We start from the raw sequence: 22,879 nt of genomic DNA, 5'->3' as shown, positions 1-22,879 counted from the left end.
GGGCCAGAAGCAAACAGAGACTGCACAAGGGAGTATGCAAGTTTACTGTATTAGATCTCATCCCAGTGCATAAGTTACAGCTTAGACTACTCAGTACTGTTGTATAATGTCATCCATGCTATAAGATGTGCTTTGGAGATATAGACCCTACCCCACAAAGCAATATGAGGAATGAACAGCGACATAAAGCAGCCTTCCTATGTCACATGTTACTACAGGGCAGAGCAAGCAGATACGCTTTCCATTCTGATATTGCTATTTGAGTAGTCCTATCTGGTTTGAAACAGTACAACAGAGCTGTCTTTCAGTTATTAGAATGTCCGTCATGGTTAGCATGGTGGTTCATCTGTTTGATGTGTGACATTGTAGGATACGAGTCCTTGGTTATAATTCATCCTATATCTTCTCCGCCTACTTGTGTGGGTGTTCTATGGGATCTATAGTGTCTTCCCTCACTCTGTGCCTCCTATTAGCAGAATACATCAGTGTTATTGTTTCTGGTCAATAGAATACACTAAGGATAAAGGAATGAACCTTCTGATGACATTTATAAGGCACAATCCAAATAAGTACAAAACACAATGCTGTATCAGTCTGTTTCCTACTCTGTCAATGTTAGATATTTTACAACAAATAAACTCCTAAAATATAATAAACAGGAGATCACAATAAATATGCTGCCCAAAAATCAGGTACAAACAAGAAGTAAAGTTATAATTCCCTTAAAATTGCTGCAAACATGTACGTCGGTTTACAGATGAATATAAGAATGTACTTAAAGGGGTTGTCCAGCAAAAATCTTTTTCTTTTAAATCAACTGGTGTCAGAAAGTTATATAGATTTGTAATTTACTTCTATTTAAAAATCCCCAGTCTTTCCATACTTATCAGCTGCTGTATGTCCTGCAGGAAGTTGTGTTTTTTCCAGTCTGAAACAGTGCTCTCTGCTGCCACCTCTGTCCGAAACAGGAACTGTCCAGAGCAGTAGCAAATCCCCCTAGAAAACTTCTCCTGCTCTGGACAGTTCCTGTCTCGGACAGAGGTGGCAGCAGAGAGCACTGTGCAGACTGGAAAGAAAACACCACTTCCTGCAGGACATACAGCAGCTGATAAGTACTGGAAGACGTGAGATTTTTAAATAGTTGTAAATAACATATGTATATAACTTTTTGAAACCAGTTGATTTGAAAGAAAAAGATTTCTGCTGGACAACCCCAGTAATGCATGTTTCATATATCACTCTACCACATAGAAAAGCAAATACAAAAGACAATAACAGCATTATTATTGTTTAACTCTTGTGTTTTGCAAACCTGCTTTCAAACCTATTACCATAATGTTCAATAGTAAATACAGTTGTGAAACATTACAGGGAGCTTTAGGTCAGGTTTTTCCATTGGGATTATACACATATATATAAGCAGTGATTTAAATCTGAATGAGAACTGAATTTAGAACATTGGGTGATCTTCCTCCACTGGACCATATGTTCTGACATCTTCTCCAATAGTAAAATGACCATTGATACATTATTGGAATGTTTTATTATTATTATTATTATTATTATTATTATTATTATTATTATTATCATTATTATTGTTGTTGTTGTTGTTGTTGTTATTATATTATTAGTAGTATTATTAGGTTGTTATTATTATTATTATTGTTGTTGTTATATTATTAGTAGTAATATTAGGTTATTATTATATTAGGTTATTATTATTATTATTCGGTTGTTATTATTATTATTATTATTATTATTATTATTATTATTATTATTATCAGCACTGTGTCAGACTGGAAAGAATACACCGCTTCCTGCAGGTCATACAGCAGCTGAAAGGCTGGAGACCTTTTTTAATATTACAAATCTCTGGCACCTTCTGACACCAGTTGATTTAAAAGAAAAAATATTTTGTTGGAGTACCCCTTTAACAAGTAAGGCTGGGTTCACACTACGTTTTTGCAATCCTTTTTTTTTTTTGCAAAAAATGGATGAAAAACTGATGAAAAAAACGGATGCAATTTTGTGCATCCGTTTTGATCCGTTATTCCATTAACTTCCATTATAACAAAAAAAAACTGATCCATTTTTTTTTAGCGTACACAAAAAATCAGTTTTTATCTGTTTTTTTTATAATGGAAGTCAATAAAAAATGGATCAAAACGGATGCACACACATGCATCCGTTTTTCATCCGTTTTTTGAAAAAACAAAAAGGTAGTGTGAACCCAACCTTAATAAACAACCTAAAAATTCTCAGTGAAAATCCCCACAGCAAACATTTTATGATGTGTTAGTGATCCCACTGTACTCCAGTCACCCTTGTCCTAGCTTGAAATCACTGGCTGCAGTGAACCTCAACCTGTAGTTAACTTGTTACCACCTAGATATCCCATAGTCTTTGGGGGAGATTTATCAAAGGGTGTAAAATTTAGACTGGTGCAAACTGCCCACAGCAACCAATCACAGCTCAGCTTTCCTTTCAGCACTGCCTAAAGCTGAGCTGTGATTGGTTGCTGTGGGTAGTTTGCACCAGTCTAAATTTTACAACCTTTGATAAATCTCCCCCTTTAGGTTTAATAATTACTTAATATATTATTAGGTTCAAACATGATTTTCTACCATTAACATGAGTTTGGTGATGCAATGTTAAAGGAAATCCGTCAGCTCTATCTCGTGCTTGGAGCTCAAGTGTCAAGGAGGCAGTGCCGAGTTGAAGCATACTTGCCTCCCCCTCCCTGGCTTTGACTGATTGAGGTACAGGGCTTGTCTTCAGGCACTGAGCACTGTATGTCTTTCAGATAAGGGCCTGTTCACACTGCAGAAAACAGGCGTAAATTGCAAGCGGAAACCCTGCCCCTGACTCTGCTCGGAATTCTGCCTCCACCAAAAGAATTGACATGTTACTTCTTTGAGCGGAGAGCCGCGGAGAGCAAAGGCACCCTATACATAACAGTGAGACACCGAGGCAGGCGGAATTCCGAGCAGAGTCTGCGCCGATTTTGCCTGATTTTCGCAGGGTGAATGAGCCCTAAGACAGGAAGGGAAGGGGAGGGAGTAGACATGTATGCCATGACTGAGCAATGCCTCCTTGACTCTTCTGTTCATAACAGAGCTGACAGACTCCCTTTATTACTGACAAGCCTTACGATATGCCCAATGGAAAAAAGCCTGTGGGAAATGTCAAGTTATGTCCAAGTCCTTTAAGGATAACCATTTTCTGTTATGTGTACTATTGGAGAGGTTTGGGATAGGTTTGAAAGGCATAGCTATAAGCATTAAAGGAGAAGTCCGGTGACAATTTTTATGAAAGTATTGTATTAGCTCCCCAAAAGTTATACAAATCACCAATATACACTTATTACAGGAAATGCTTATAAAGTGCTTTTTTTCCCTGCACTTCCTACTGCATCAAGGCTTCACTTCCTGGATAACATGGTGATGTCACTTCCTGAATAAAATGGTGATGTCACTTCCTGAATAAAATGGTGATGTCACAAACTGACTTCCAGAGCTGTGGGGGCTGTGGCTGCTGGAGAGGATGATGGCAGGGGGATGCTCAGTGTCCCTCCAGTGCCCTGTGCCCTCAGTGTCCCCCTGCCATCATTCTCTCCAGCAGCACAGCTCTGGAAGTCGGTTCGTGACATCACCATTTTATTCAGGAAGTGACATCACCATTTTTATCTAGGAAGTGACATCACCATGTTATCCAGGAAGTGACATCACCATGTTATCCGGGAAGTGACATCACCATGTTATCCAGGAAGTGACATCACGATGCAGTAGTAAGTGCAGGGAAAAAAGCACTTTATAAGCATTTCCCGTAACAAGTGTATATTGGTGATTTGAATAACTTTTGGGGGCAATACAATACTTTATTAAAAATTTTCACCGGACCTCTCCTTTAAGTGTGGTGCTAGATTACAAACTCCATTCTCTATCCTAATTGCAAAATATAAATTGGCGGCCATGCATCATGCACTGTTAACACCTCCGTGCAGCAGCAGGTTCATGATGAGATCTACAGACTAGTTAATTCAACAAGCAGAACAAAGAAACAAATAGGACAAATCTATGTGTCTCGCAACAAATAATTAATGTTATGGTGTTCACGCTCTAGAAACAATGTTGCATTTATTAGCTCAGAGCATTGTGAAGTCAGATATTGAATAACCCCAATGGTTTACCAGTTTGATAATGAATCAAAGCCTTGGAAATGATTTGAAGTGCGTGTTTGGTTGTCGAAAAAAAAACGTCAATCGAATGATGTTCTTTATGATTAGAATACTCTCCACAATACACTGAATCTCCAAAATGAACATCCTACGAAGAGTCGGATTAGTGAAATAAAGCAGAAAGCAAAAAGAGAAGATAGGACCATGCCTTTTACCAACGCACCTGGAGGTACAACTCCAATACCATCATCAACATCAAAATCTGAGAAGTCACTATCAATGATTCGCTGAGATCCTGTACAACAGCAAACCATAGGTGGTCATTTCGTGAAGAAGAAGAGGGCATATGCACACAGTAGACAATAAGAAGACATGACGTGGCTACGCTCCAGCACGGGGTCACTTACTTTGTAATTTTTTGCTTGAACTTTCTCCGTGTACGTGTCTTCTTGGCATGAAAGGTGATGGCTGAGGCAGAGGTAGTGAAGACTCATCATGTGTTTGCAGTTTATACCAGTGAGGTTCATCATCTAATAGTGCAGTCTCTAGCTCTATGAGAATCTGGGAGGAAAGTTATACCATGAGATGGGAAGCCAAATAACCTTCCAAAGAGTGTTGATGGTAATAGCCTAACATCTACTTAAAGCAACTCTGTACCCATAATCTGCCACCCACCCCCTCCCCCAAACCGCTTGTACCGTCAGATAGCTGCTTTTAAACCAAGATCTGTCCTGGGGTCCATTCAGCAAGTGATGCAGTTATTGTCCTGAAAAACAACTTTTAAACTTGCAGCCCTGTGTCAAACTGGCGTGGCCTTGAGTGTCTGTGCCCTAGGCCTGCACCACCTCTCTGTCCCTCCTCCTCGCCCTCCTCATCATTAGGAATGCCGCAGGCAGGATTTCTACTACTTATCACTTGTCTGAACACTGTACATGAGCTGGATAATTAAGGCCCATGTGCAGTATTTAGACAAGTGGTGAGTAGGAGAAATCCTGCCAGGGGCATTCCTACTGATAAAGAGAGTAGGGAGGAGAGACGGAGATGTGGTGCAGACCTAGGGCACAGAAACTCAAAGCACGACAATTTGACACAGGGCTGCAAGTTGAAAATTTCTTTTTAGGACAATAACTGCATCACCTGCTGAACGGACCCCAGGACAGATCTTGGATTAAAAGCAGCTATCTGAAGGTACAAGTGGTTTGGGGAGGGGGGCATAGTGTGGGTACAGAGTCACTTTAAGATAGAAAAAAATAAAAAATTAAAAATGTATGCTTTCTGGGTATAGGGGTCTTTTATTTCTAGTGTACCTGTCACTAAAACAAACTTCTGACATGTCATAGTGATACGTCAGAAGTTGTCATTAGTGGGCGTCCAGGTGTTGAGACCCCAACTGATCAAAAGAAGCAAAGGGCACAAGCGTTCGTCTAAAGCTGTGTCTCTTTGTTTCTCCTCGGCTCGCCTCAGAAAGCCCAGTCAATGGTATATGGATTTACAAAAAGTCTCACAGAAATAGGCTGGGTTCACGCTACATTTTTGCAGTCCGTTTTTTTCGTCCGTTTTTGGAAAAGGCAAAAACTGACGGAAAAATGGATGCAGTTGTGCGCAATCTGTTTCGATCAGTTCTTCCATTGACTTACATAAGAAAAAAAAACAGATCAAAACGGATGCTTTTTTTTTTTAAGCGTACACAAAAAAGTGGTTGACCATGTTTTTGTGTACGCTAAAAAAGACAGCTTCAAACCTGTTTCTATATAACAAAAGTCAATGAAAGAACGGATCAAAATGGGATGCACACAATTGAATCAGTTTTTCTATCCATTTTTCTATCCGTTATTTGCAAAACGGGATGAAGAAAACGGAATGCAAAACCGTAGTGTGGCCCTAGCCTTAGGCTACATTCACATGTTCAGTAGTTTTGTCAGGACCGTATTTTATGTCCGCAATCATCAAATACAATCCGCAGAAAATGTGTCTGTAGTGCATCTGTCATCTCTATTTTTTGCCCATCTGCAAAAAATGGGAAGGCCGTTGTTATATTAAGGTGATCCATAATATTTGTGAACATTACGGATATTAATTCCGTAACATCCACAAATTACAGGCGCTCCTATAGACTTCTGAGGGTGAATCCGTGGCCCAATTATGACCTTACTAAATTCGTCCATAATGTGGTTCCGCATTTATGGACAAACCTATGGAAAGTGTGAATGTAGCCTTAAACTGACTCTTTATACCACAAACATAGGTTTCTGAAGAATACCAAGCAAAGACCATCAAAAACATGGTGTAAAATGCTTAAGTGAGTTCCAGTAATCGGTAGGGGTCTCAGCACCAGGACCCCAGTCCATCACAACTTCTAACATGCCCAAAAATTGGATTACAATTTTCAAAGTATACAAAACCTTGTAGCAGGCATAGAATGGGAGCAATGGAAATATGTAAAGACCCAGTTAGCGGAAACAAATGCTACTAAATAACAAATTTAACAACAATAAAGGAATAAAATACTAAGATATTATTAAATTGAACCTCCTCCTTTATAATAGACACAGTCCAGAAGCACTGTAATCCAATAAAGAAATTCAACTCACGGAGAAAATCTAATATGGAAAACAGCAATTCTTAGTAAATAGCTAATAAACAATTCTTTAACCGTTGTGACTACTGGCATCTGCTTTATTCATTCATTTAGCTATTAAAATAGAAAAACGTTATGCTTCTTAGAGTATATAATAGAAACAGGAAATAAGTTCCATCAATGTTTACGATCAATGAATGGTAATATGATCTGTTCTGATTGTCTATGACAAGATGTCTATGAGTACATTCGTTTTCCCATAATAAGTATAGATGCTATATTTCTTATAATCTACTGACTGCTGGAACACCAATGATTTTTGAGTTTCTTACAAAATACGCTACTTTCCAAGGCCAAGTGAAGGTAACTTTAGGAAGATGGGGCTTCTTCTCTTTACTAGGTGCCCTTTTCTCTCTTGGTGGATTAGGCTTTGAAATGTTTGCTGATCACACACTGATGATATATCTTGTGTGTATTATGCTATGATTTTTTTTATATATTTATTGTGGGAAAGTCCCTACATAAAACAAAAAATACAAATCCTTGACTAATACAGTGGCAATATACAAATAACTGGCACCTTCTGCCATCCTGCCAATGTAAGAAATATAAAGTGCTCCCAGGCGCCTGTTCGATCAAATGTCCGGTGGCATGCTTCTTCCCCACTGGCAGACTAAGGGCCCTATTACGATAATCGGCCGAATTGGCCCTATCCGGGCGTTTATCGATCTGTGTAATAAACACAGCAATCAGCCGATGACAACTTTAATTGTCGGGCATCGACTGCACATCGCTAGTGTAACAGGGCTCCTCTTGCGCTCTGCTTCTCCCCGAATCCCGCACACTGCAGCTTCAGAGCGGCCTGTCTGCGCTGACAGGCCGCTCAGCCAATCACAGGCCGGGACCGACACGACCAGTGATTGGCTGAGCGGCCTGTTAGCTCAGACAGGCCGCTCTGGAGCTGCAGCGCACGGGACCTGGTGAGAAGTAGACCGCAAGAGGAGCCCTGCAGCATAGATAGGTAATGTACGCAGTTTAAACCAGGGCTGCAAGGACATCGGTAAGGATGTCCATGCAGCCCTCGTTAAACGATTAGCGTGCCGTGTAATAAGCCCAGTAATTGAGCACCAGTCTAGCAGATCAATGCTCGTTTACAGTTATTATAGGGCCCCCATTCGCCTGTGTAATAGGACCCTAAGGGCCCTATTACACTGAGGGATAATGGACCTAAAATCATTGGGTGTGCATCCCTACATGTAGTAGTGATGCGCGGTCGTTGGCTAATGATTGTAGTATCAAATAAGTGGTTAAGTCTATCACTGGCCGAGACAGGCCATGGCCAGTGATTGGCTTAACCTCTTATTTTATAGCAGTTAGTAAACAGGGAACTACTATAATGCTCTTGCAAAGGGGCCTATGTTTTTGGTGTCATCCCTGTAAAGCACAGTGCTGGGTTGCCCGGGTTAAAAATCATATGATTATAACTCCATCCTTACATCAGTTTGATGTTTTATTGTTACGAACAATTGAAACCTAGCTTCCACGGCTGCCGTGTTGTACATGCCTTTATTATATGCATATTATATACTTCTTAAATAAACTTAAAGGAATACCTCTCCAAGAAACTCGCTTTCTTCTTCTTGCACTCTTGGCTGATCCCATACAGTTATTTCTAACATTCGTTCTCTAAAATTTTTACGATGCACATGGGAGTAAACAAATGTTTGGTTCCATTTTGGTTCGGAGCTTTTCTTCACTGTTTTGGTCCTCCGCTTACTTTTATCGCTGCCAAAAAGATAGGTTTAAAATACGGTTACTCTCTGCCATCTAGTGGCAATTTGTAAGATTGCAGTCTGGTGTTTACTGTTTGAAAGTCAGACAAAATAAACAGATGTCTTTGTGAAAGTTATCTTCAGATGCGAACAACATAATAAACTATAACAAGCTAAAAAAAAAAGATGGATCAATACCTTCGATCCGGAAGAAAATACATTTTCACGTAGGGGTTCCTGGGGCGCCCATCTGGTCTCGGTGGGAGATCTATTGCTTGTAGCACAGTGACTATTAGATGATGTTCTACTTTATCATACAATAATTTTACCTAAAGTGAATAAATATAATTACTACTAGTTTAATAACAGGATCCTAATTATATACACAGCGTTACACAGTTATATTCCTCCATGCATTCAGCTGCTGGACGTGTTGGTATGATCAGATTTCAAGCTTTTATTTTTTCAAAGTATATGTAAGATGAAAGAAGTAATCTAACTAGATGTTTTAGGTAACAAGGCAAATTTTTAAAAAATGTAAAAAAAATTAGGCCACTTGGCATTCTTTAGGCTGCGTTAACACGTGCAGTAACAAAATGGAAATGCAATGTCAATTACAGTAATTGATCATTTAATTTCTGTGTAACTATCATTTATTGCAGGGATGGGAAACCTTCGGCTCTCCAGCTGTTGCAAAAACTACAAATCCCATCATGCCTGGGCAGCTGAAGCAAAGATTTTGCTTTCCAGGCATGATGGAAATTGGCCCACATAGGCAACTATATAGGAGAGAAAGATGCCGCACCCTTCTCCTTCAGCAACAGTGTTGTTTACTCAGCCAACAGGTGATACAGCGCGAACATAAACAGGCAACAGCTGTTTCACACGTCACAGCGTGCTTCGTCACAGCCTCAGTATCATAGCATATCCCTCACCCTTATATACATAATCACACCCAGTGACACTTATACAAAAGGTTCAAAAGAACATAAAAAAAATGATGGAATATGGATTGTGCACCAAATCTACTGTACATCAAATCCAACAATCTGCCTCCAAAGTAGGAGGGGAGGGGTGGAGGGAGATGAGGCGCCAAAACAGGACAACAAAGAGTTAATTTACAGCTACATCACCGGGCTATCTCCTCTGAAGTCAGCACTGACCTCTCTGACCTCTGAATACCGGCTTTCATGCAGCTCTTGCTGTGTAATCCTTTGGTCTCTGTTCTCTGCTGGCGACTAATCTCCCTCCTCCCCCCTCTCCATAGGTTAACCAGGGCTCGACTGATGTAAAAGAGTTGAGATTTCCTGATAATGAGCAGTGAGGGAGAGAGAAGAGGGGGGGGGGGGACCTGGGGAAAGTCTTTTTGAATACAGATAATGGCATATTTGCCTAATAAACCCAATTTAAAAGCTTCTTAAAATCGCTATTGATTTCTGCAAAAAATAAAAAATAAAACTACAGTGACACTTTAAGATTAGGCCCATTGAGGCATTGCAAACTGCATTTCGATGACTGTAGTCCAAAGTTTTACCGTGTGAGCATAATGTTATAGGGGTCTTAGTCTGGCTGTTCTGAAGGTTGGACATCATAGCATAATTAAATTTTTCAAAAATAGAATGTACGGCAAAGTTTCTTATCTTTGCTTGTAGAACAGATTGAAGTCAATTTGTGGATCACCACGGCAACACTTTAAGGCTATGTTCACATATTGACAACAGCCGGTGTCTTGCATGTTCACCAGTATTGGCCGGATGAACATTATTTTATTTCTATTTGGACTGTGGATGCCTTTAGGTGTGCCCGCAATCCAATTAGGCATTGCACACAATGTAGAGCAGGGCTTCAGACTAAAAAATTTACCTGGGAGCCATTGGCTCCTAACCTGAAAAATTTAGAATATTGGTCGCCAACATTTTAAACCATGTAAAATTAATGTTATGTTAAATGGGACTTATTGTGTGCAGAGGCCGCGGCAGCCTCCTCCTCCTTTAGATTCTTTCTTTTCTTAGTTTGAAAACGTTCAACATGGAAACTTGCAACTTGACAACCATATCCAGTCTGACTCAGTACTTCAGCTTCACTTGGCTAGCCTTTTAATGAGGCTTACTCTTCTGAACTTGAACTTAAAGGGAACCTGTCACCCCCGGTGACGGGGTGACAGGCTCCCAACCCCCCGTTAAAACCCCCTATACTCACCTCATCGCGCCGGGTCCCGCTTCTGAAGATGGTCGGGTCACGGAGATCTCAGCCGCTGCAGCCCGGCGTGCGCTGAGAGATGAGTCCAACGCTCATAGAGAATGACGGGAGAGTCCAGCGCTCCGTCATTCTCTATGAGTGTTGGACTCATCTCTCAGTGGGCGCGCCGGGCTGCAGCGGCTGAGATCTCCGTGACCTGACCACCTCCAGAAGCGGGACCCGGCGCGATGAGGTGAGTATAGGGGGTTCTAACGGGGGGTCGGGAACCTGTCACCCCGTCACCGGGGGTGACAGGTTCCCTTTAAAAGCTTGCAACAGTCTATACATACTGAGCTAGACTTATGACTGCAGCCATAGTGACCCCCCACAAGATGTGTATATAGATAGATATATCTCTCACCTAGTGACTAATGCAAGTGACCCCCTACAATACAGACACCTGAGGGGCCCTGATAATAATAATTGTGCATATATCTATCTCCCAGTGTCTGCAGCCAGTTTGCCCTACACTTATAGATGGCCCCCTCCCCTTATAGATGACCCCCTCTACCCCCATTACAGATTCCCCCTCCTCCCCCCCATTATAGATGCCCCCTCTTCTCCCCCCCTTATAGATACCCCCTCCCCTTATAGATGACCCCCTCTACCCCCATTATAGATGCCCCCTCTTCCCCCCCATTATAGATGCCCCCTCCTCCTCCCCATTATAGATGCCCCCTCTTCTCCCCCCCTTATAGATACCCCCTCCCCTTATAGCTAGCCCCCTCTCCCCCCCTTGAAGATGGCCCCTCTTCTCCCCCCATTATAGATGCCCCCCTTCTCTTCCCCCCATTATAGATGGCACTCTCTTCTCCCCCCATTATAGATGGCACTCTCTTCTCCCCCCATTATAGATGCCCCCCTTCTCTTCTCCTCCCATTATAGATGCCCCCCCCTTTCCTCTATGCTAAGCAGTATTTAAAAAAAACAAACACACAAACTCACCTGACAACCCGCTCCCCCGGCGATCCTCTTCTTCTTCGGACGCTGTCCCCGGCTGATGCGCGGCTGCCGGGGGTGTCCCGTCCTATCCCCGGCAGCGCGGCGCGTCAGTGAGCTCCCTGTACGCCGGGGCTGTGACTTCTGACACAGGAAGCGTCTCTGACGTGCGCTTCCTGTGCCGGAAGTCAGGGCCCCAGGCAGCTCACTGATGCGCCGCGCTGCCGGGGATAGGACGGGACACCCCCGGCAGCCGCGCATCAGTTGGGGATACTTAAAGAGACAGCGCGCCGCCGCCGGGGCCAGTCGCAAATGGCGCCCAGATTAATAAATCTGGGCGCCATTTGCAAAATATCAGTCGCATTGGAAACCATTTTGGTCGCCATCTGGAGCCCTGTAGAGGATGACCGGCAGCCATACTTTACACTGTGTGCACAGCTGTTTTCGACTAATTGGGGCCGTAGACAATAGATATGTTCATTGCACTGACTTTTTTTTATTGTTTGTTTCCTGAATGTAAAATGAAGCATGGGCATGTTGAGACTGTTTATTATGACCCTGATGTCAAAGATGATGAATGTTTGCTGTGCCAGCTCATCACCAAGATGCCCCCCACTAGGCTCAGATTCTACGCAGGCACAAATCTACACCCGCTTAGAAGCAGGTATAGATTTCTGCATGCGCCTCTTAGTGAACCCAGTGGAATAGTTGGGGCGGGACCTAATTTAAGACCAGCATACCTTTGTGTTCACCAGCGCTCAGCTCATTGGGCGATGCCTAGTGTTACACACTCTGAACACCAGGTGGTACCATACGATGTGAGTAAATGTCCTAACTCTTTACATGATTTTTGTTTTATTTTTCTTATTTAAAATGTTTAATACTTTTTGAGAATTTGGTGCCTTATTTAAATAAAGATAACATTCATTGTGGGATAACCGTCTTAGACAGTAAATATCATTTTGCTCGTGGTCATCATATATATACGCTATTTGAACCTTTTGTAGTAAACCATGCCCTTCTGCTAATAAATTCCCAGAATGCTTTAGCGTCCATTATAAAGTATTCACTTAAGTAAAGAATGGAAGACACATAATGCACCCAGCAGGAGAAGCACTTTGTCATCCAGGTGGCAGCCTATAATGCACAGTTTACTTCAAGGAGCTGATAAAAGCTTTCCAGGAATAGAGTATATGACCGATCCATAATAATTCCAGGATATTTTCACATGAGTGTCTATCCTTCAGATTATCAGCCAGGATATTATTACAGATGGAATAATTAGGCATTTAGGAATGGGGTACTCCCTCGGGACCTCTCTGGGTTAACCAGGGCATATTGTATTTGTATTTAAAGCATAAGGATAAATTCATTATACCCACAGCTGCCATTGAGGTTGCACCATCCCCCATACAGTACCTATAGATAATATAGACCTCAGTACAAAAAAATACACAAAGAAAAGTGCACAAAGAGTAATTGGTAATTTACTGAGGAGAAATAGCTCTAGGTGAGGCCAAGTAGAAATTTGTCATGGGGGTCCCCATCTCCATTATATATGTGTAAAAAAAAAAAAAAAAAAAGTGAGATGGCGGCAGGATTAGAGTTTTTGGTTAACTTTCTTGTTAATCTGTTTATCAGTTATGTTAATACTGTCACACTACAGGTTAAGGGCCCTATTACACGGGACGATTATTGTTCGGATAATTGTTAAATCATTTGGATTGAATCAATAATCGCTCCATGTAACAGCAGTCAGCGATTAAATGATGAATGAGAAATCGTTGATCGCTTAATGAGACCTGGACCTATTTTATCGTTGGTGTAATAACACATCGTTCAGTCGTTTGTGGGTGGGTTCAATGGCCTTATAGTGCAAATTCGATTAACTGAAGACATCGATTGACAGGGACCAATTCCTAATGTACATTAATTATGGGAAATGCACATATAGTGCTATTTCCCTTAATTTAGTAGATCAAGCAGGCTTCAGATTCCCTAAAAAAACATGACATCACGAATCAGATGTAATTCCTATGTAGTGTCCAGCAGGGGGCGCACTATATGTAGAAGTCTGTGTAGTGTATTGTATATGCAACTGTATGTAATGTAGTGTTAGTGACACTTTCACAGGGACACAGGGCATCTCCCTTTCTCCCTGTGCTGAGGATGACCAGGCTCACACTGGGAGAGAGGGAGATATGACGTTGCTACTGCAAGAGCTGAGTATGTGATGTACCGGGTTTCCTGCAGAGGGTGACGTGATCCCGGTGGTGGCGCTACAAGGCACGAGGGACAGGTGAGTTAGCATATCTATTATTTTCACACCCACCCGTCTGCCTCCAGATTTCAAAGTTGGTGGGACTTTTCTAAGTATTTCCTTATGAAAACTTTACAGCCAAATCAAATATTATACTCTATTGTAACGTGCAAGACAATACTTACAGACAGCTGTCCTGGCAAGACCTGAGGTGCATCTTTAAGAGCTCCAGGACTAGTTGGTGATATAACAGATATTGAAGGCCTATCCATCTTCTGAGATTCAAAAGAACTAGAACCTAAAAGAAAAAGATCATTAAATAAATGACTGATCACCTAAATCTAAATTGACATAATAAAAACTATACTACACAAAGCCACTAAAGGAAGATAAGACACTCAAAGATGTGATACTACGGAGTAAGAAGAAGATTATGAAGTGGATAAAGGTAAGGCTATGAACTATATAAAAATATACAGTTATATGCAAAATAGTAAAACTCTGGGTTCGTCTGAATGTAAAAATACAGTAAACTTAAAGGATATCTTCAGAGAGATATACCAAACGTCTTTTTTAGTCCAGGTCTGAGTGTTCAGACCCTGACTGATCATTAGAATGAGCGGGGAGACAATGACGTGTGCTCCTCTCCCTGCTCTGTGTCTGAGACCTAGATGAACCCCATAGACTTGCATTTTGAGTCCATCTAGATCACATGACAAGACAGAAGTGAACATACACATACTTCTCCCAGCTTGTATCCATAATCAGCTGCTGTCTGAACGCTTGGTCCCTGACTGATCAAAACTATTGATATATCTCTTTTACTTATCAAAAGTTTTTGTTAATGACTCTGTGTGCATGAGTAATAATAATAATAATAATAATAATAATAAAAAACAGATAGATAGATATAGATAATAGATATAGATAATAGATATAGATAGATAGATAGATAGATAAAGAGAATAATTCATGAAGCAGCACTACTCCTAAGTAGGTTGGTGCCTGCAGATTGCTCCTGCCACGAGCCTCAGTCAATATAAATCCAAAAAGTCCGCAGCACTCGTAGATGCATGAAAAAAACTCAGTGGTTTATTAAATCACAACTCCATGTGAACAAATAAGTGAGTAACAGGTGCGGCAAAAACACGTAAATGCGACGTTTCGATAGCCTCCCGCTATCTTTTTCAAGCATGGTGAATTGAAACACAATCAAACTTTATATACAATGTGAAAATTCAACAAACAAATGCCATTGGTGATCAGGTTCGGGGTTAATTAACCAACACTTGTGCCAAGGTTTGCACGTGATTTAACCCTGTGAATGTCTCTGCTGTAATCAGCTGTGCATCAGATCCTCTGTAATCAAAAGGAAGTTTTCCAAGTGCAAGTGTCCAGTGATAGAAACTTGAAAAAGTCCCAGAATGACTATTCCAAAGTCATTATACATATGTTCCACTTAGAATATATAGATGCGAGTAAACATAAAAATAATCAATTAATATTTCCGACCATAAAACCCACCATTGTGAGAGGTGCACAATCAGTTTGATTGTGTTTCAATTCACCATGCTTGAAAAAGATAGCGGGAGGCTATCGAAACGTTGCATTTACGTGTTTTTGCCGCACCTGTTACTCACTTATTTGTTCACATGGAGTTGTGATTTAATAAACCACTGAGTTTTTTTCATGCATCTACGAGTGCTGCGGACTTTTTGGATTTATATAGATAGATAGATAGATAGATATCTGAGGAAGTGGCGGTCCGGCCTTGAAACACGTTGTGGTTTTATATACACTTTGAGGCTGGGTTAACACTACTGTACGTATATTTCAGTCAGTATTGCAACCAAAACCAGGAGTGGATTAAAAACACAGAAAGGATCTGTTCACACAATGTTGAAATTGAGTGGATGGCCGCCATATAACAGTAAATAACGGCCATTATTTCAATATAACAGCCGTTGTTTTAAAATAACAGCAAATATTTGCCATTAAATGGCGGCCATCCACTCAATTTCAACATTATGTGAACAGAGCCTTTCTGTGTTTTTAATCCACTCCTGGGTTTGGTTGCAATATGAGGACCACAATACTGAGTGAAATATACGTAGTGTGAACCCAGCCTAAGGCTATGTTCACACAGCGTAAGAGACCGGCCGTTCCGTGACCCAGCCGGGTCACGGAACGGCCGGTTTCTGCAAAGATCATCCAAGCTGGTACTTATGTACTGTCCGGATGATGTTTCCGGCCGCAGTGTTCTGATGCGGGCGCATCCCTGCTCGCCTGCATCAGAACTCCTCACAGCACACAATGAAGCAAGCCGCCGGAGCTGCTCGCTTTATTGTGTGAACTGACATGGGTTTCTACGGCCGCTATTCACTAAATTGCGGCCGCAGAAAACTGACATGTCAGTTCTTTTTGGCGCCGCAAAGGAATCCCAGCTGGAGCGTATACGATGGCAACAACGGCCGTACTTTTACGTAGTGTGAACATAGCCTAATACATCTTTATACAGTCATTGCCCCTTGCACTTTGTGGACGATCTGCGCTCAAGAAACCTGTGATTGCTCTTTGTGGATCGGAGAATTCTATCCTACCTCCAAGGTCTGCCTAGTCGTGTTCCTTTCTTCCATGTTACCACTGGAGAGTGGTTATGGGGTAAAGACAGTAAACATGGTTCCTCCAATCTCCATATGGTGGCTCAGTTATGGAAATGATGTATACAATATGTATGTAATATGGCTTCTTCTGGCTACTGTAAATGCTCTACTGATCCTGTCTAGTTAGCAATAGAAAGATATCTGGGCCAGGAGCGACTATATATGTTCTGCAGATGTGTGACCCAGGGAACCAGCCAAAACGAAAAAGAGTAAAGCAGCATCTGTGCGAGCGCTGCCACCATTGCAAGAGTTAAATGCAAACTATGGGGGAGATTTATCAGACATGGTGTAAAGTGAAACTGGCCCAGTTGCCCCTAGCAACCAATCAGATTCCACCTTTCATTCCTCATAGACTCTTTGGAAAATGAAAGGTGGAATCTGATTGGTTGCTAGGGGCAACTGAGCCAGTTTCATTTTACACCATGTCTGATAAATCTCCCCCATACAGTATAATGACCTGAGCTTAAACAGTAAAAAAAATATTATACACGAGGAACAGAAACATGAAAGTATTTATATATGACATGACATATCGTCATTCAGATGAACACACCTCTTTAAGGTTGCATTTATTTTTACATACATATTAAAACCACCTACTAGATTCTAATGGAGGATGGGAGCTTTCTGGGATCCTTGGAATGTCACTTGAAGGGAACGACAAGGAAAAAAAAGAAGTCATTACTACAACCATAACAAAACACAGTGACAGCAAGAACAAAAGACCCTTGGCAGCATTGGGGAGAGTTCTAGGATAGCGTAGCTCTAGAATACCGTATGGCATTTCACCAAGCATGCCGCAATCATTTCTTTTTGTAAATATGTGGATTTTGAGAGTTAAAGGGGTACTCCAAAGAAAATCTTTTTCTTTTAAATCAACTGGTTTCAGAAAGTTATTTAGATTTGCAAATTACTTTTATTTAAAAATCTACAGTCTTCCAGTACTTATGAGCTGCTTTATGTCCTGCAAGAAGTAGTGTATTTTTTCCAGTCTGGCTCAGTGCTCTCTGCTGTCACCTGTGTCCATGTCAGGAACTGTCCAGAGCAGCAGTAAATCCTCTCCTGCTCTGGACAGTTCCCGTCATGGACAGAGGTGGCAGCAGAGAGCCCTGTGTCAGACTGGAAAGAATACACCACTTCCTGCAGGACATCCAGCAGCTGATAAGTACTGGGAGTCTTGAGATTTTCAAATAGAAGTGAATGACAAATCTATATAACTTACTGAAACCAGTTGATTTGTAAGAAAAGATTTTCGCCAGATTACCCCTTTAAAGACCTACATATGAAAATCTGCTGTTATGGGCTCATAAGGACACTGTGTAAGAATGTACCTGTATTAAGGATGTTTGTGGTGTTGTATCGCCCTCACTGCATCAAAAAGAAGATTACATAAAAATAGCACAGCCACAATGCATGTACAATCTTACTTGGCGTCCCTTGCCCTATAAGCAGGGCCGATTCTGGGGTTTCTGCCCCCCCTGAGGCAAACCTCAGGCGGCCGCCCCGAGTGATGGCCGGCATCCCCCCCGCAACCCCCCCCCCCTGCGGCCAGCCGCTCACCTGTCCCACGCCGCAGCCGGCCCGCGCTCTCCGCTGTCTCCACATCCCGTCAGGTCCCGCGATGTCACCCTGCAGCTGTCACAGACCTCCAGGCTGTGGTGAGTGAGTGGGGTGATCGGGTCGCGCAGGGCGGCCCCGTGCGACCCGATCACCCCAGCGCGTCCCCCACCGACCCCGGGCACTCACCACAGCCTGGAGGTCCGTGACAGCTGCAGGGTGACATCGCGGGACCTGACGGGATGTGGAGAGCGCAGGCGACGGGACAGGTGAGCGGCCGCTGTCATTTTTGTTAAGTGATACTTAACAAAAATGACAGCAGCGGGGACATAATGCTGCCCCCTGCCGGACCGCAAAATCTGCCGCCTGAGGCGGAAGGCTCATTCCGCCTCATGGCAGAAGCGGGCCTGCCTATAAGCCCATAACAGCACATTGTAACCTACTCTTTGTTTCCCTTTAAAGGAGAAGTCCGTCCATTTTTAAAATCTGGCAGTCAGTATGGGCAGAGAGGAATTTGATCAGGAGTAAGAACCTACCTCTCCCTGTGCCCACACCGGCCTCGGGACCCCCACCTGGTGCCAGGATCTCCAGCTCTGCACGCATCATTACCTGGTTGATGGACTGGCCACTCAGACAGTCAGTCAAGAGAATGATGGTAGACCTTAGGGAGATCAACCAAAACACAGCGGAGACACCATCACATGTTTCTCAACGTCAGTGAGCTAGCCAGACCTTCCTCCAGGAAAGAACAACCAAGCCGAGGATGGTCTCCAGTCAAGGAAACCACCTCAGCAAGGTATCCATCCACAGACAGCTGTTTTGGGGTATTTGCCCCTCATCAGTGTGGAGTAGGATGCTGGCTAGTGGGAGCAATGCCAAGTGCATTCAACAGAATGATGTTTGACCTTGCTCCAGTCACGGATTGGCTTAGCGGCCAGTCCATCAGCCGTGACAGGCCTTTTCCCTTCAAAATTCAGGGAAAAATGCCTTGTAGTGGGGGTCCCCAGGCCAGTCCCGCAGCTTACCGCCCGAACGGGGAGAGGTATATTCGGACTCCTGATCAAATTTCCCCCTGCCGGCTGCCTTTAAAAATGGCCAAACTTCTCCTTTAAATTGACATAAACTACAGATATAGGAAAACAGAAGAAATACAACATAAAATAGGTATAAAATAAGATACCCAATGGGTCGTGACACAATGATCTCCACTTGTGGTTCTGATTTTGATTGTAAAATGATGTTGTAAACATCTTCATTTGTTGCTCCTGGCAAAGGTTTCCCATTCCATTCTAGAACTTCATCACCTTCAATGCAGAACAGGAAAAAAAAAAAAGTCTTCAAATATGATTGCAAAAGGAACTATTGATAATGAAATCTGAATAAGAATATAAAAAATATGATAGGAGATAATCATGTGCAAGGTTCTTCCTGACTGCAAGATAGGCCAAGTGGTCCCCTTACATACACTATATAGGCATTGTATTTGCATTTAGTGGAGAACACCTTCAATGGAATACACCATGATTAAAACTGGATATGAGCTGATATAATCATATGGATACTGTAATAAGGACAATGTACAACTGCTGTGCAGGAGCCCTGCCTATACTTTCTACACACAGGCACAGATTTATTAAACTGGTGTAAACTGTACCAGGCAACCAATCACAGCTACATGCTACAACAGTGAAGGGGCAGTCAGCCCATTCATTCTAACCATTGTGGAGCCAACCATTACTGGACTATGCAAAGGATAGATATTCAATGGCTTCAATCTGTTTCTAAACATTTTCTTTTTTTTTTTGTAAATTATTATGGGAGAAGCCATCTTGAGTAAGCCATTTTTTTAACAGCACTTAGTACCCTAGTATACCATATGTAATATGGGCAAAGATAAAAGTGGACAGATGAACTGAATTGGAAACATTACTGAGCATACTCTGTGAACTTTGAAGATATCAATCCACAAAGAGGGGGAGGCTGAGCTGTAAACTACATCTATTTAAATCTCTATCTTTTGGTGTCACCTTTCACTGTAAGGCTATGTTCACACAACGTTTAACAGCATCCGTTGCGTAGCAACAAACGCTATTAAACAGCCGACTGCCAGGCTGCACTCAGCCCGTTCCTGCAGCCGATACCTCCGTATCGGCTGCAGGAACATTCTTTCTTCACAATTGATTTACGGGCAGAGCCGAAGCTGTGCCCGCAAATCAATTAGCCATTCACTCCAACGCAATGTGCGGCCGCGCTGCACATTGCGTTGTGTTAACAGCTGATGTTTCCGGCTGCTGTTGAGTGAACAGCGTCCGGAAATAATGTACAGGCACATTATTCTAATGCCCGTTCTAAAGATCGGGCGTTAGAAGAACGATGTCTGAACACAGCGGGCGGCATTGCATTGACTTCAATGCAATGCCGCCCCTGCAGTAAAGAACGGACGCTGAGGCAATTGCAATCAGCGCCCGTTCTTTACAAAAAAATGATGTTGTGTGAACATAGCCTAATGCTGCACTTTACAGCAGCCTCCTCCTTATCATCATAGACAAAACAGGAAGTCTCTGCTTGGTTTTATGCCTAGGGGTGACAATTATTTTATAATAAAGATAGTAAAATGGAAAATTAGGGGGAAAAAACACTATATATTCTTGAAAAATGTTTATTCTTGATGACACATTCCCTTTAACCAATAATAAAACAATACACAGGCCCTAAGCTTCCCCCAGTGATGGCTGTAGGAAGCCATAATTTCACCAAAAGCAGAAAAACTAAAATCTTGGCTTTTTTCTCCAACAAGTGTCTTCTATTTTCATATCTATTCCTTACTTATTATTTCTAAATTGCAATTAAAAACCTGAACTTGTGGACACATCCAAAAACGTGTACATTTGTTTTCAATAAGGCTGGGTTCACACTATGTTTATGCAATGCTTTTTTTTTTTTCATCTGTTTATGCAAAAAACTGAAGAAAAAAACGGATGGATAAACAGATGCATTTTGATCCATTTTTTCATTGCATTATTTAAAACACAGATCAAAACGCATCTGTTTTTTTTTAACATACAAAAAAACACAGCTGACCTTTTTTGTGTATGTAAAAAAAAACGGATGCGTTTTGATCTGATTTTATAATGGAAGTCAATAAAAAAAAAATAAACGAATCTAAACGGATACACACAATTGCATCCATTTTTCCATCTGGTTTTCCAATCTGTTTTCTGCAAAAACAGATGGAAAAAAACGTACTGTGAACAGTTCCATTTATAAATATGATATGAATGGATTGAACAATGACAATACTGTTTTTTTCCCGTTTAATGTAGTGTGAGATGTAACGCCAAGAGAGCAATGTTATGTACAGCGGACCAACGCCTGGAAAAAACATACAATACAAATGCTGACCCAGCAAGCAAAAGCCTTTACTTAGCAATACGAAAGACAGCAGCAGCAGCCTGAAAGACTGATTTGTTAGCTATTGATATATATATTTATTTTTGTGCAACCTAATGCCCCATGGGAACATCTATTATTGTACCATCATCTGAAATTTGTAACCAAACCGCCGTTGAAAGGATGAAAAAAAAAATGACATTACAATTTTTTAATAAAATATTTGCCATGCTTTCCGACTCATGTATATAGCAATGGCGCATGCACGATAACGAAGGGGAAATGACGGCACCTCACGCACACCCTCATACAAGGGATTATTACACTGATGCCATAAATTGCATTATTTGTAATATTTCTACTAATGGAAAAAAGCTGCGGTCAAATGTTAGATGCTCCCAGAGCGCCGATCCGGCCTGTCCCCTCCATTGATTATCATTAGAAGGATTGGGCCGGCTTAGCACTATAGGGGCGTTCCGTGCTCCAGACAGAGGATTACCCAGCTAACAGCAAGGAAACAGGGCCGAGGAGGAAGGTAAGAGATTTGTACACCCTGAGCACAATAGGGGGCTATCAGCAGGTTAGATTCATCTAACCTGCTGATAAATTCCTTATATTATTTTTTTAACTGCTTAACCCTGTAAGGACATGGGGCGTACATTTACGCCACCCAGCCTAGGACCCCTGGCAGTCAGGCCCCTTACCTTCCTCTGTGCAGTCAGGCCTTCAGTCTTCTGGTAGAGTCTGCCACAGGCCACAGGCAGGCTCTATCAGAAGATCACCGATAACACTGATCCCTGCTATGCTATGACATAGTAGTGATCAGTGAATGCAATGTAATGCATCAATGCAGTTCCTGTCTCAGACAGAGGTGGCAGCAGAGAGCACCGTGTCAGACTGAAAAAAAACCACCACTTCTTGCATAACGCAGCCGATAAGTATGGGAAGACTTAATATTTTTAAATAGAAGTAAATTACAAATCTATATAACTTTCGCAGAGCCCCGATGGACACCGGACAATTCTCTGTCAGGAGCCCTATAGATGCTGCGGTCGTGCTGACCACAGTATCAATAGGGTTAACTCCCAGCACCGGAGCACGGCTGTGGTGCTGAGAGTTGCGGCGGGACCCCGGCTATCACTGATACCTGGGACCCGTGGCGGATCACACAGGCGCAGCTTCTATGCCTGTGTCATCCTGCAGCGTAAATTAACGTCGCTGCAGCATCAGGCTTATTAAGTCATTAACTTACTGTGCAGTGGAGGGAAGGGGTTAACATGTGAATGACCCTGACTGAAGATGTGG

The 22,879-nt window shown here is 42.1% G+C and overlaps 1 protein-coding gene across 24 annotated transcripts in view; it reads right to left on the bottom strand.

Moving 5' to 3' along the window:
• The window catches only part of RIMS1 (regulating synaptic membrane exocytosis 1), a 271,494-nt gene that overhangs the window by 133,238 nt on the left and 115,377 nt on the right, over positions 1-22,879 (bottom strand). For 21 of the 24 annotated variants that reach the window (XM_069974601.1, XM_069974607.1, XM_069974603.1 and 18 more), the window contains 7 exons: positions 19,365-19,488; positions 17,228-17,274; positions 14,150-14,262; positions 8,726-8,856; positions 8,369-8,540; positions 4,585-4,738; positions 4,401-4,472 (listed from right to left, as the gene is read on the bottom strand). In XM_069974601.1, the coding sequence (XP_069830702.1) occupies positions 4,401-4,472; positions 4,585-4,738; positions 8,369-8,540; positions 8,726-8,856; positions 14,150-14,262; positions 17,228-17,274; positions 19,365-19,488 (813 nt within the window). Of the gene's footprint in view, positions 1-4,400; positions 4,473-4,584; positions 4,739-8,368; positions 8,541-8,725; positions 8,857-14,149; positions 14,263-16,564; positions 16,889-17,227; positions 17,275-19,364; positions 19,489-22,879 lie in introns of those variants that run through there. The other 3 variants (XM_069974604.1, XM_069974623.1, XM_069974619.1) reach the window with 2 other exon arrangements.

The sequence above is a fragment of the Dendropsophus ebraccatus genome, chromosome 6, assembly GCF_027789765.1.
Source record: "Dendropsophus ebraccatus isolate aDenEbr1 chromosome 6, aDenEbr1.pat, whole genome shotgun sequence".
NCBI lineage: Eukaryota > Metazoa > Chordata > Amphibia > Anura > Hylidae > Dendropsophus > Dendropsophus ebraccatus.
This window is presented reverse-complemented; position numbering and strand designations above follow the sequence as displayed.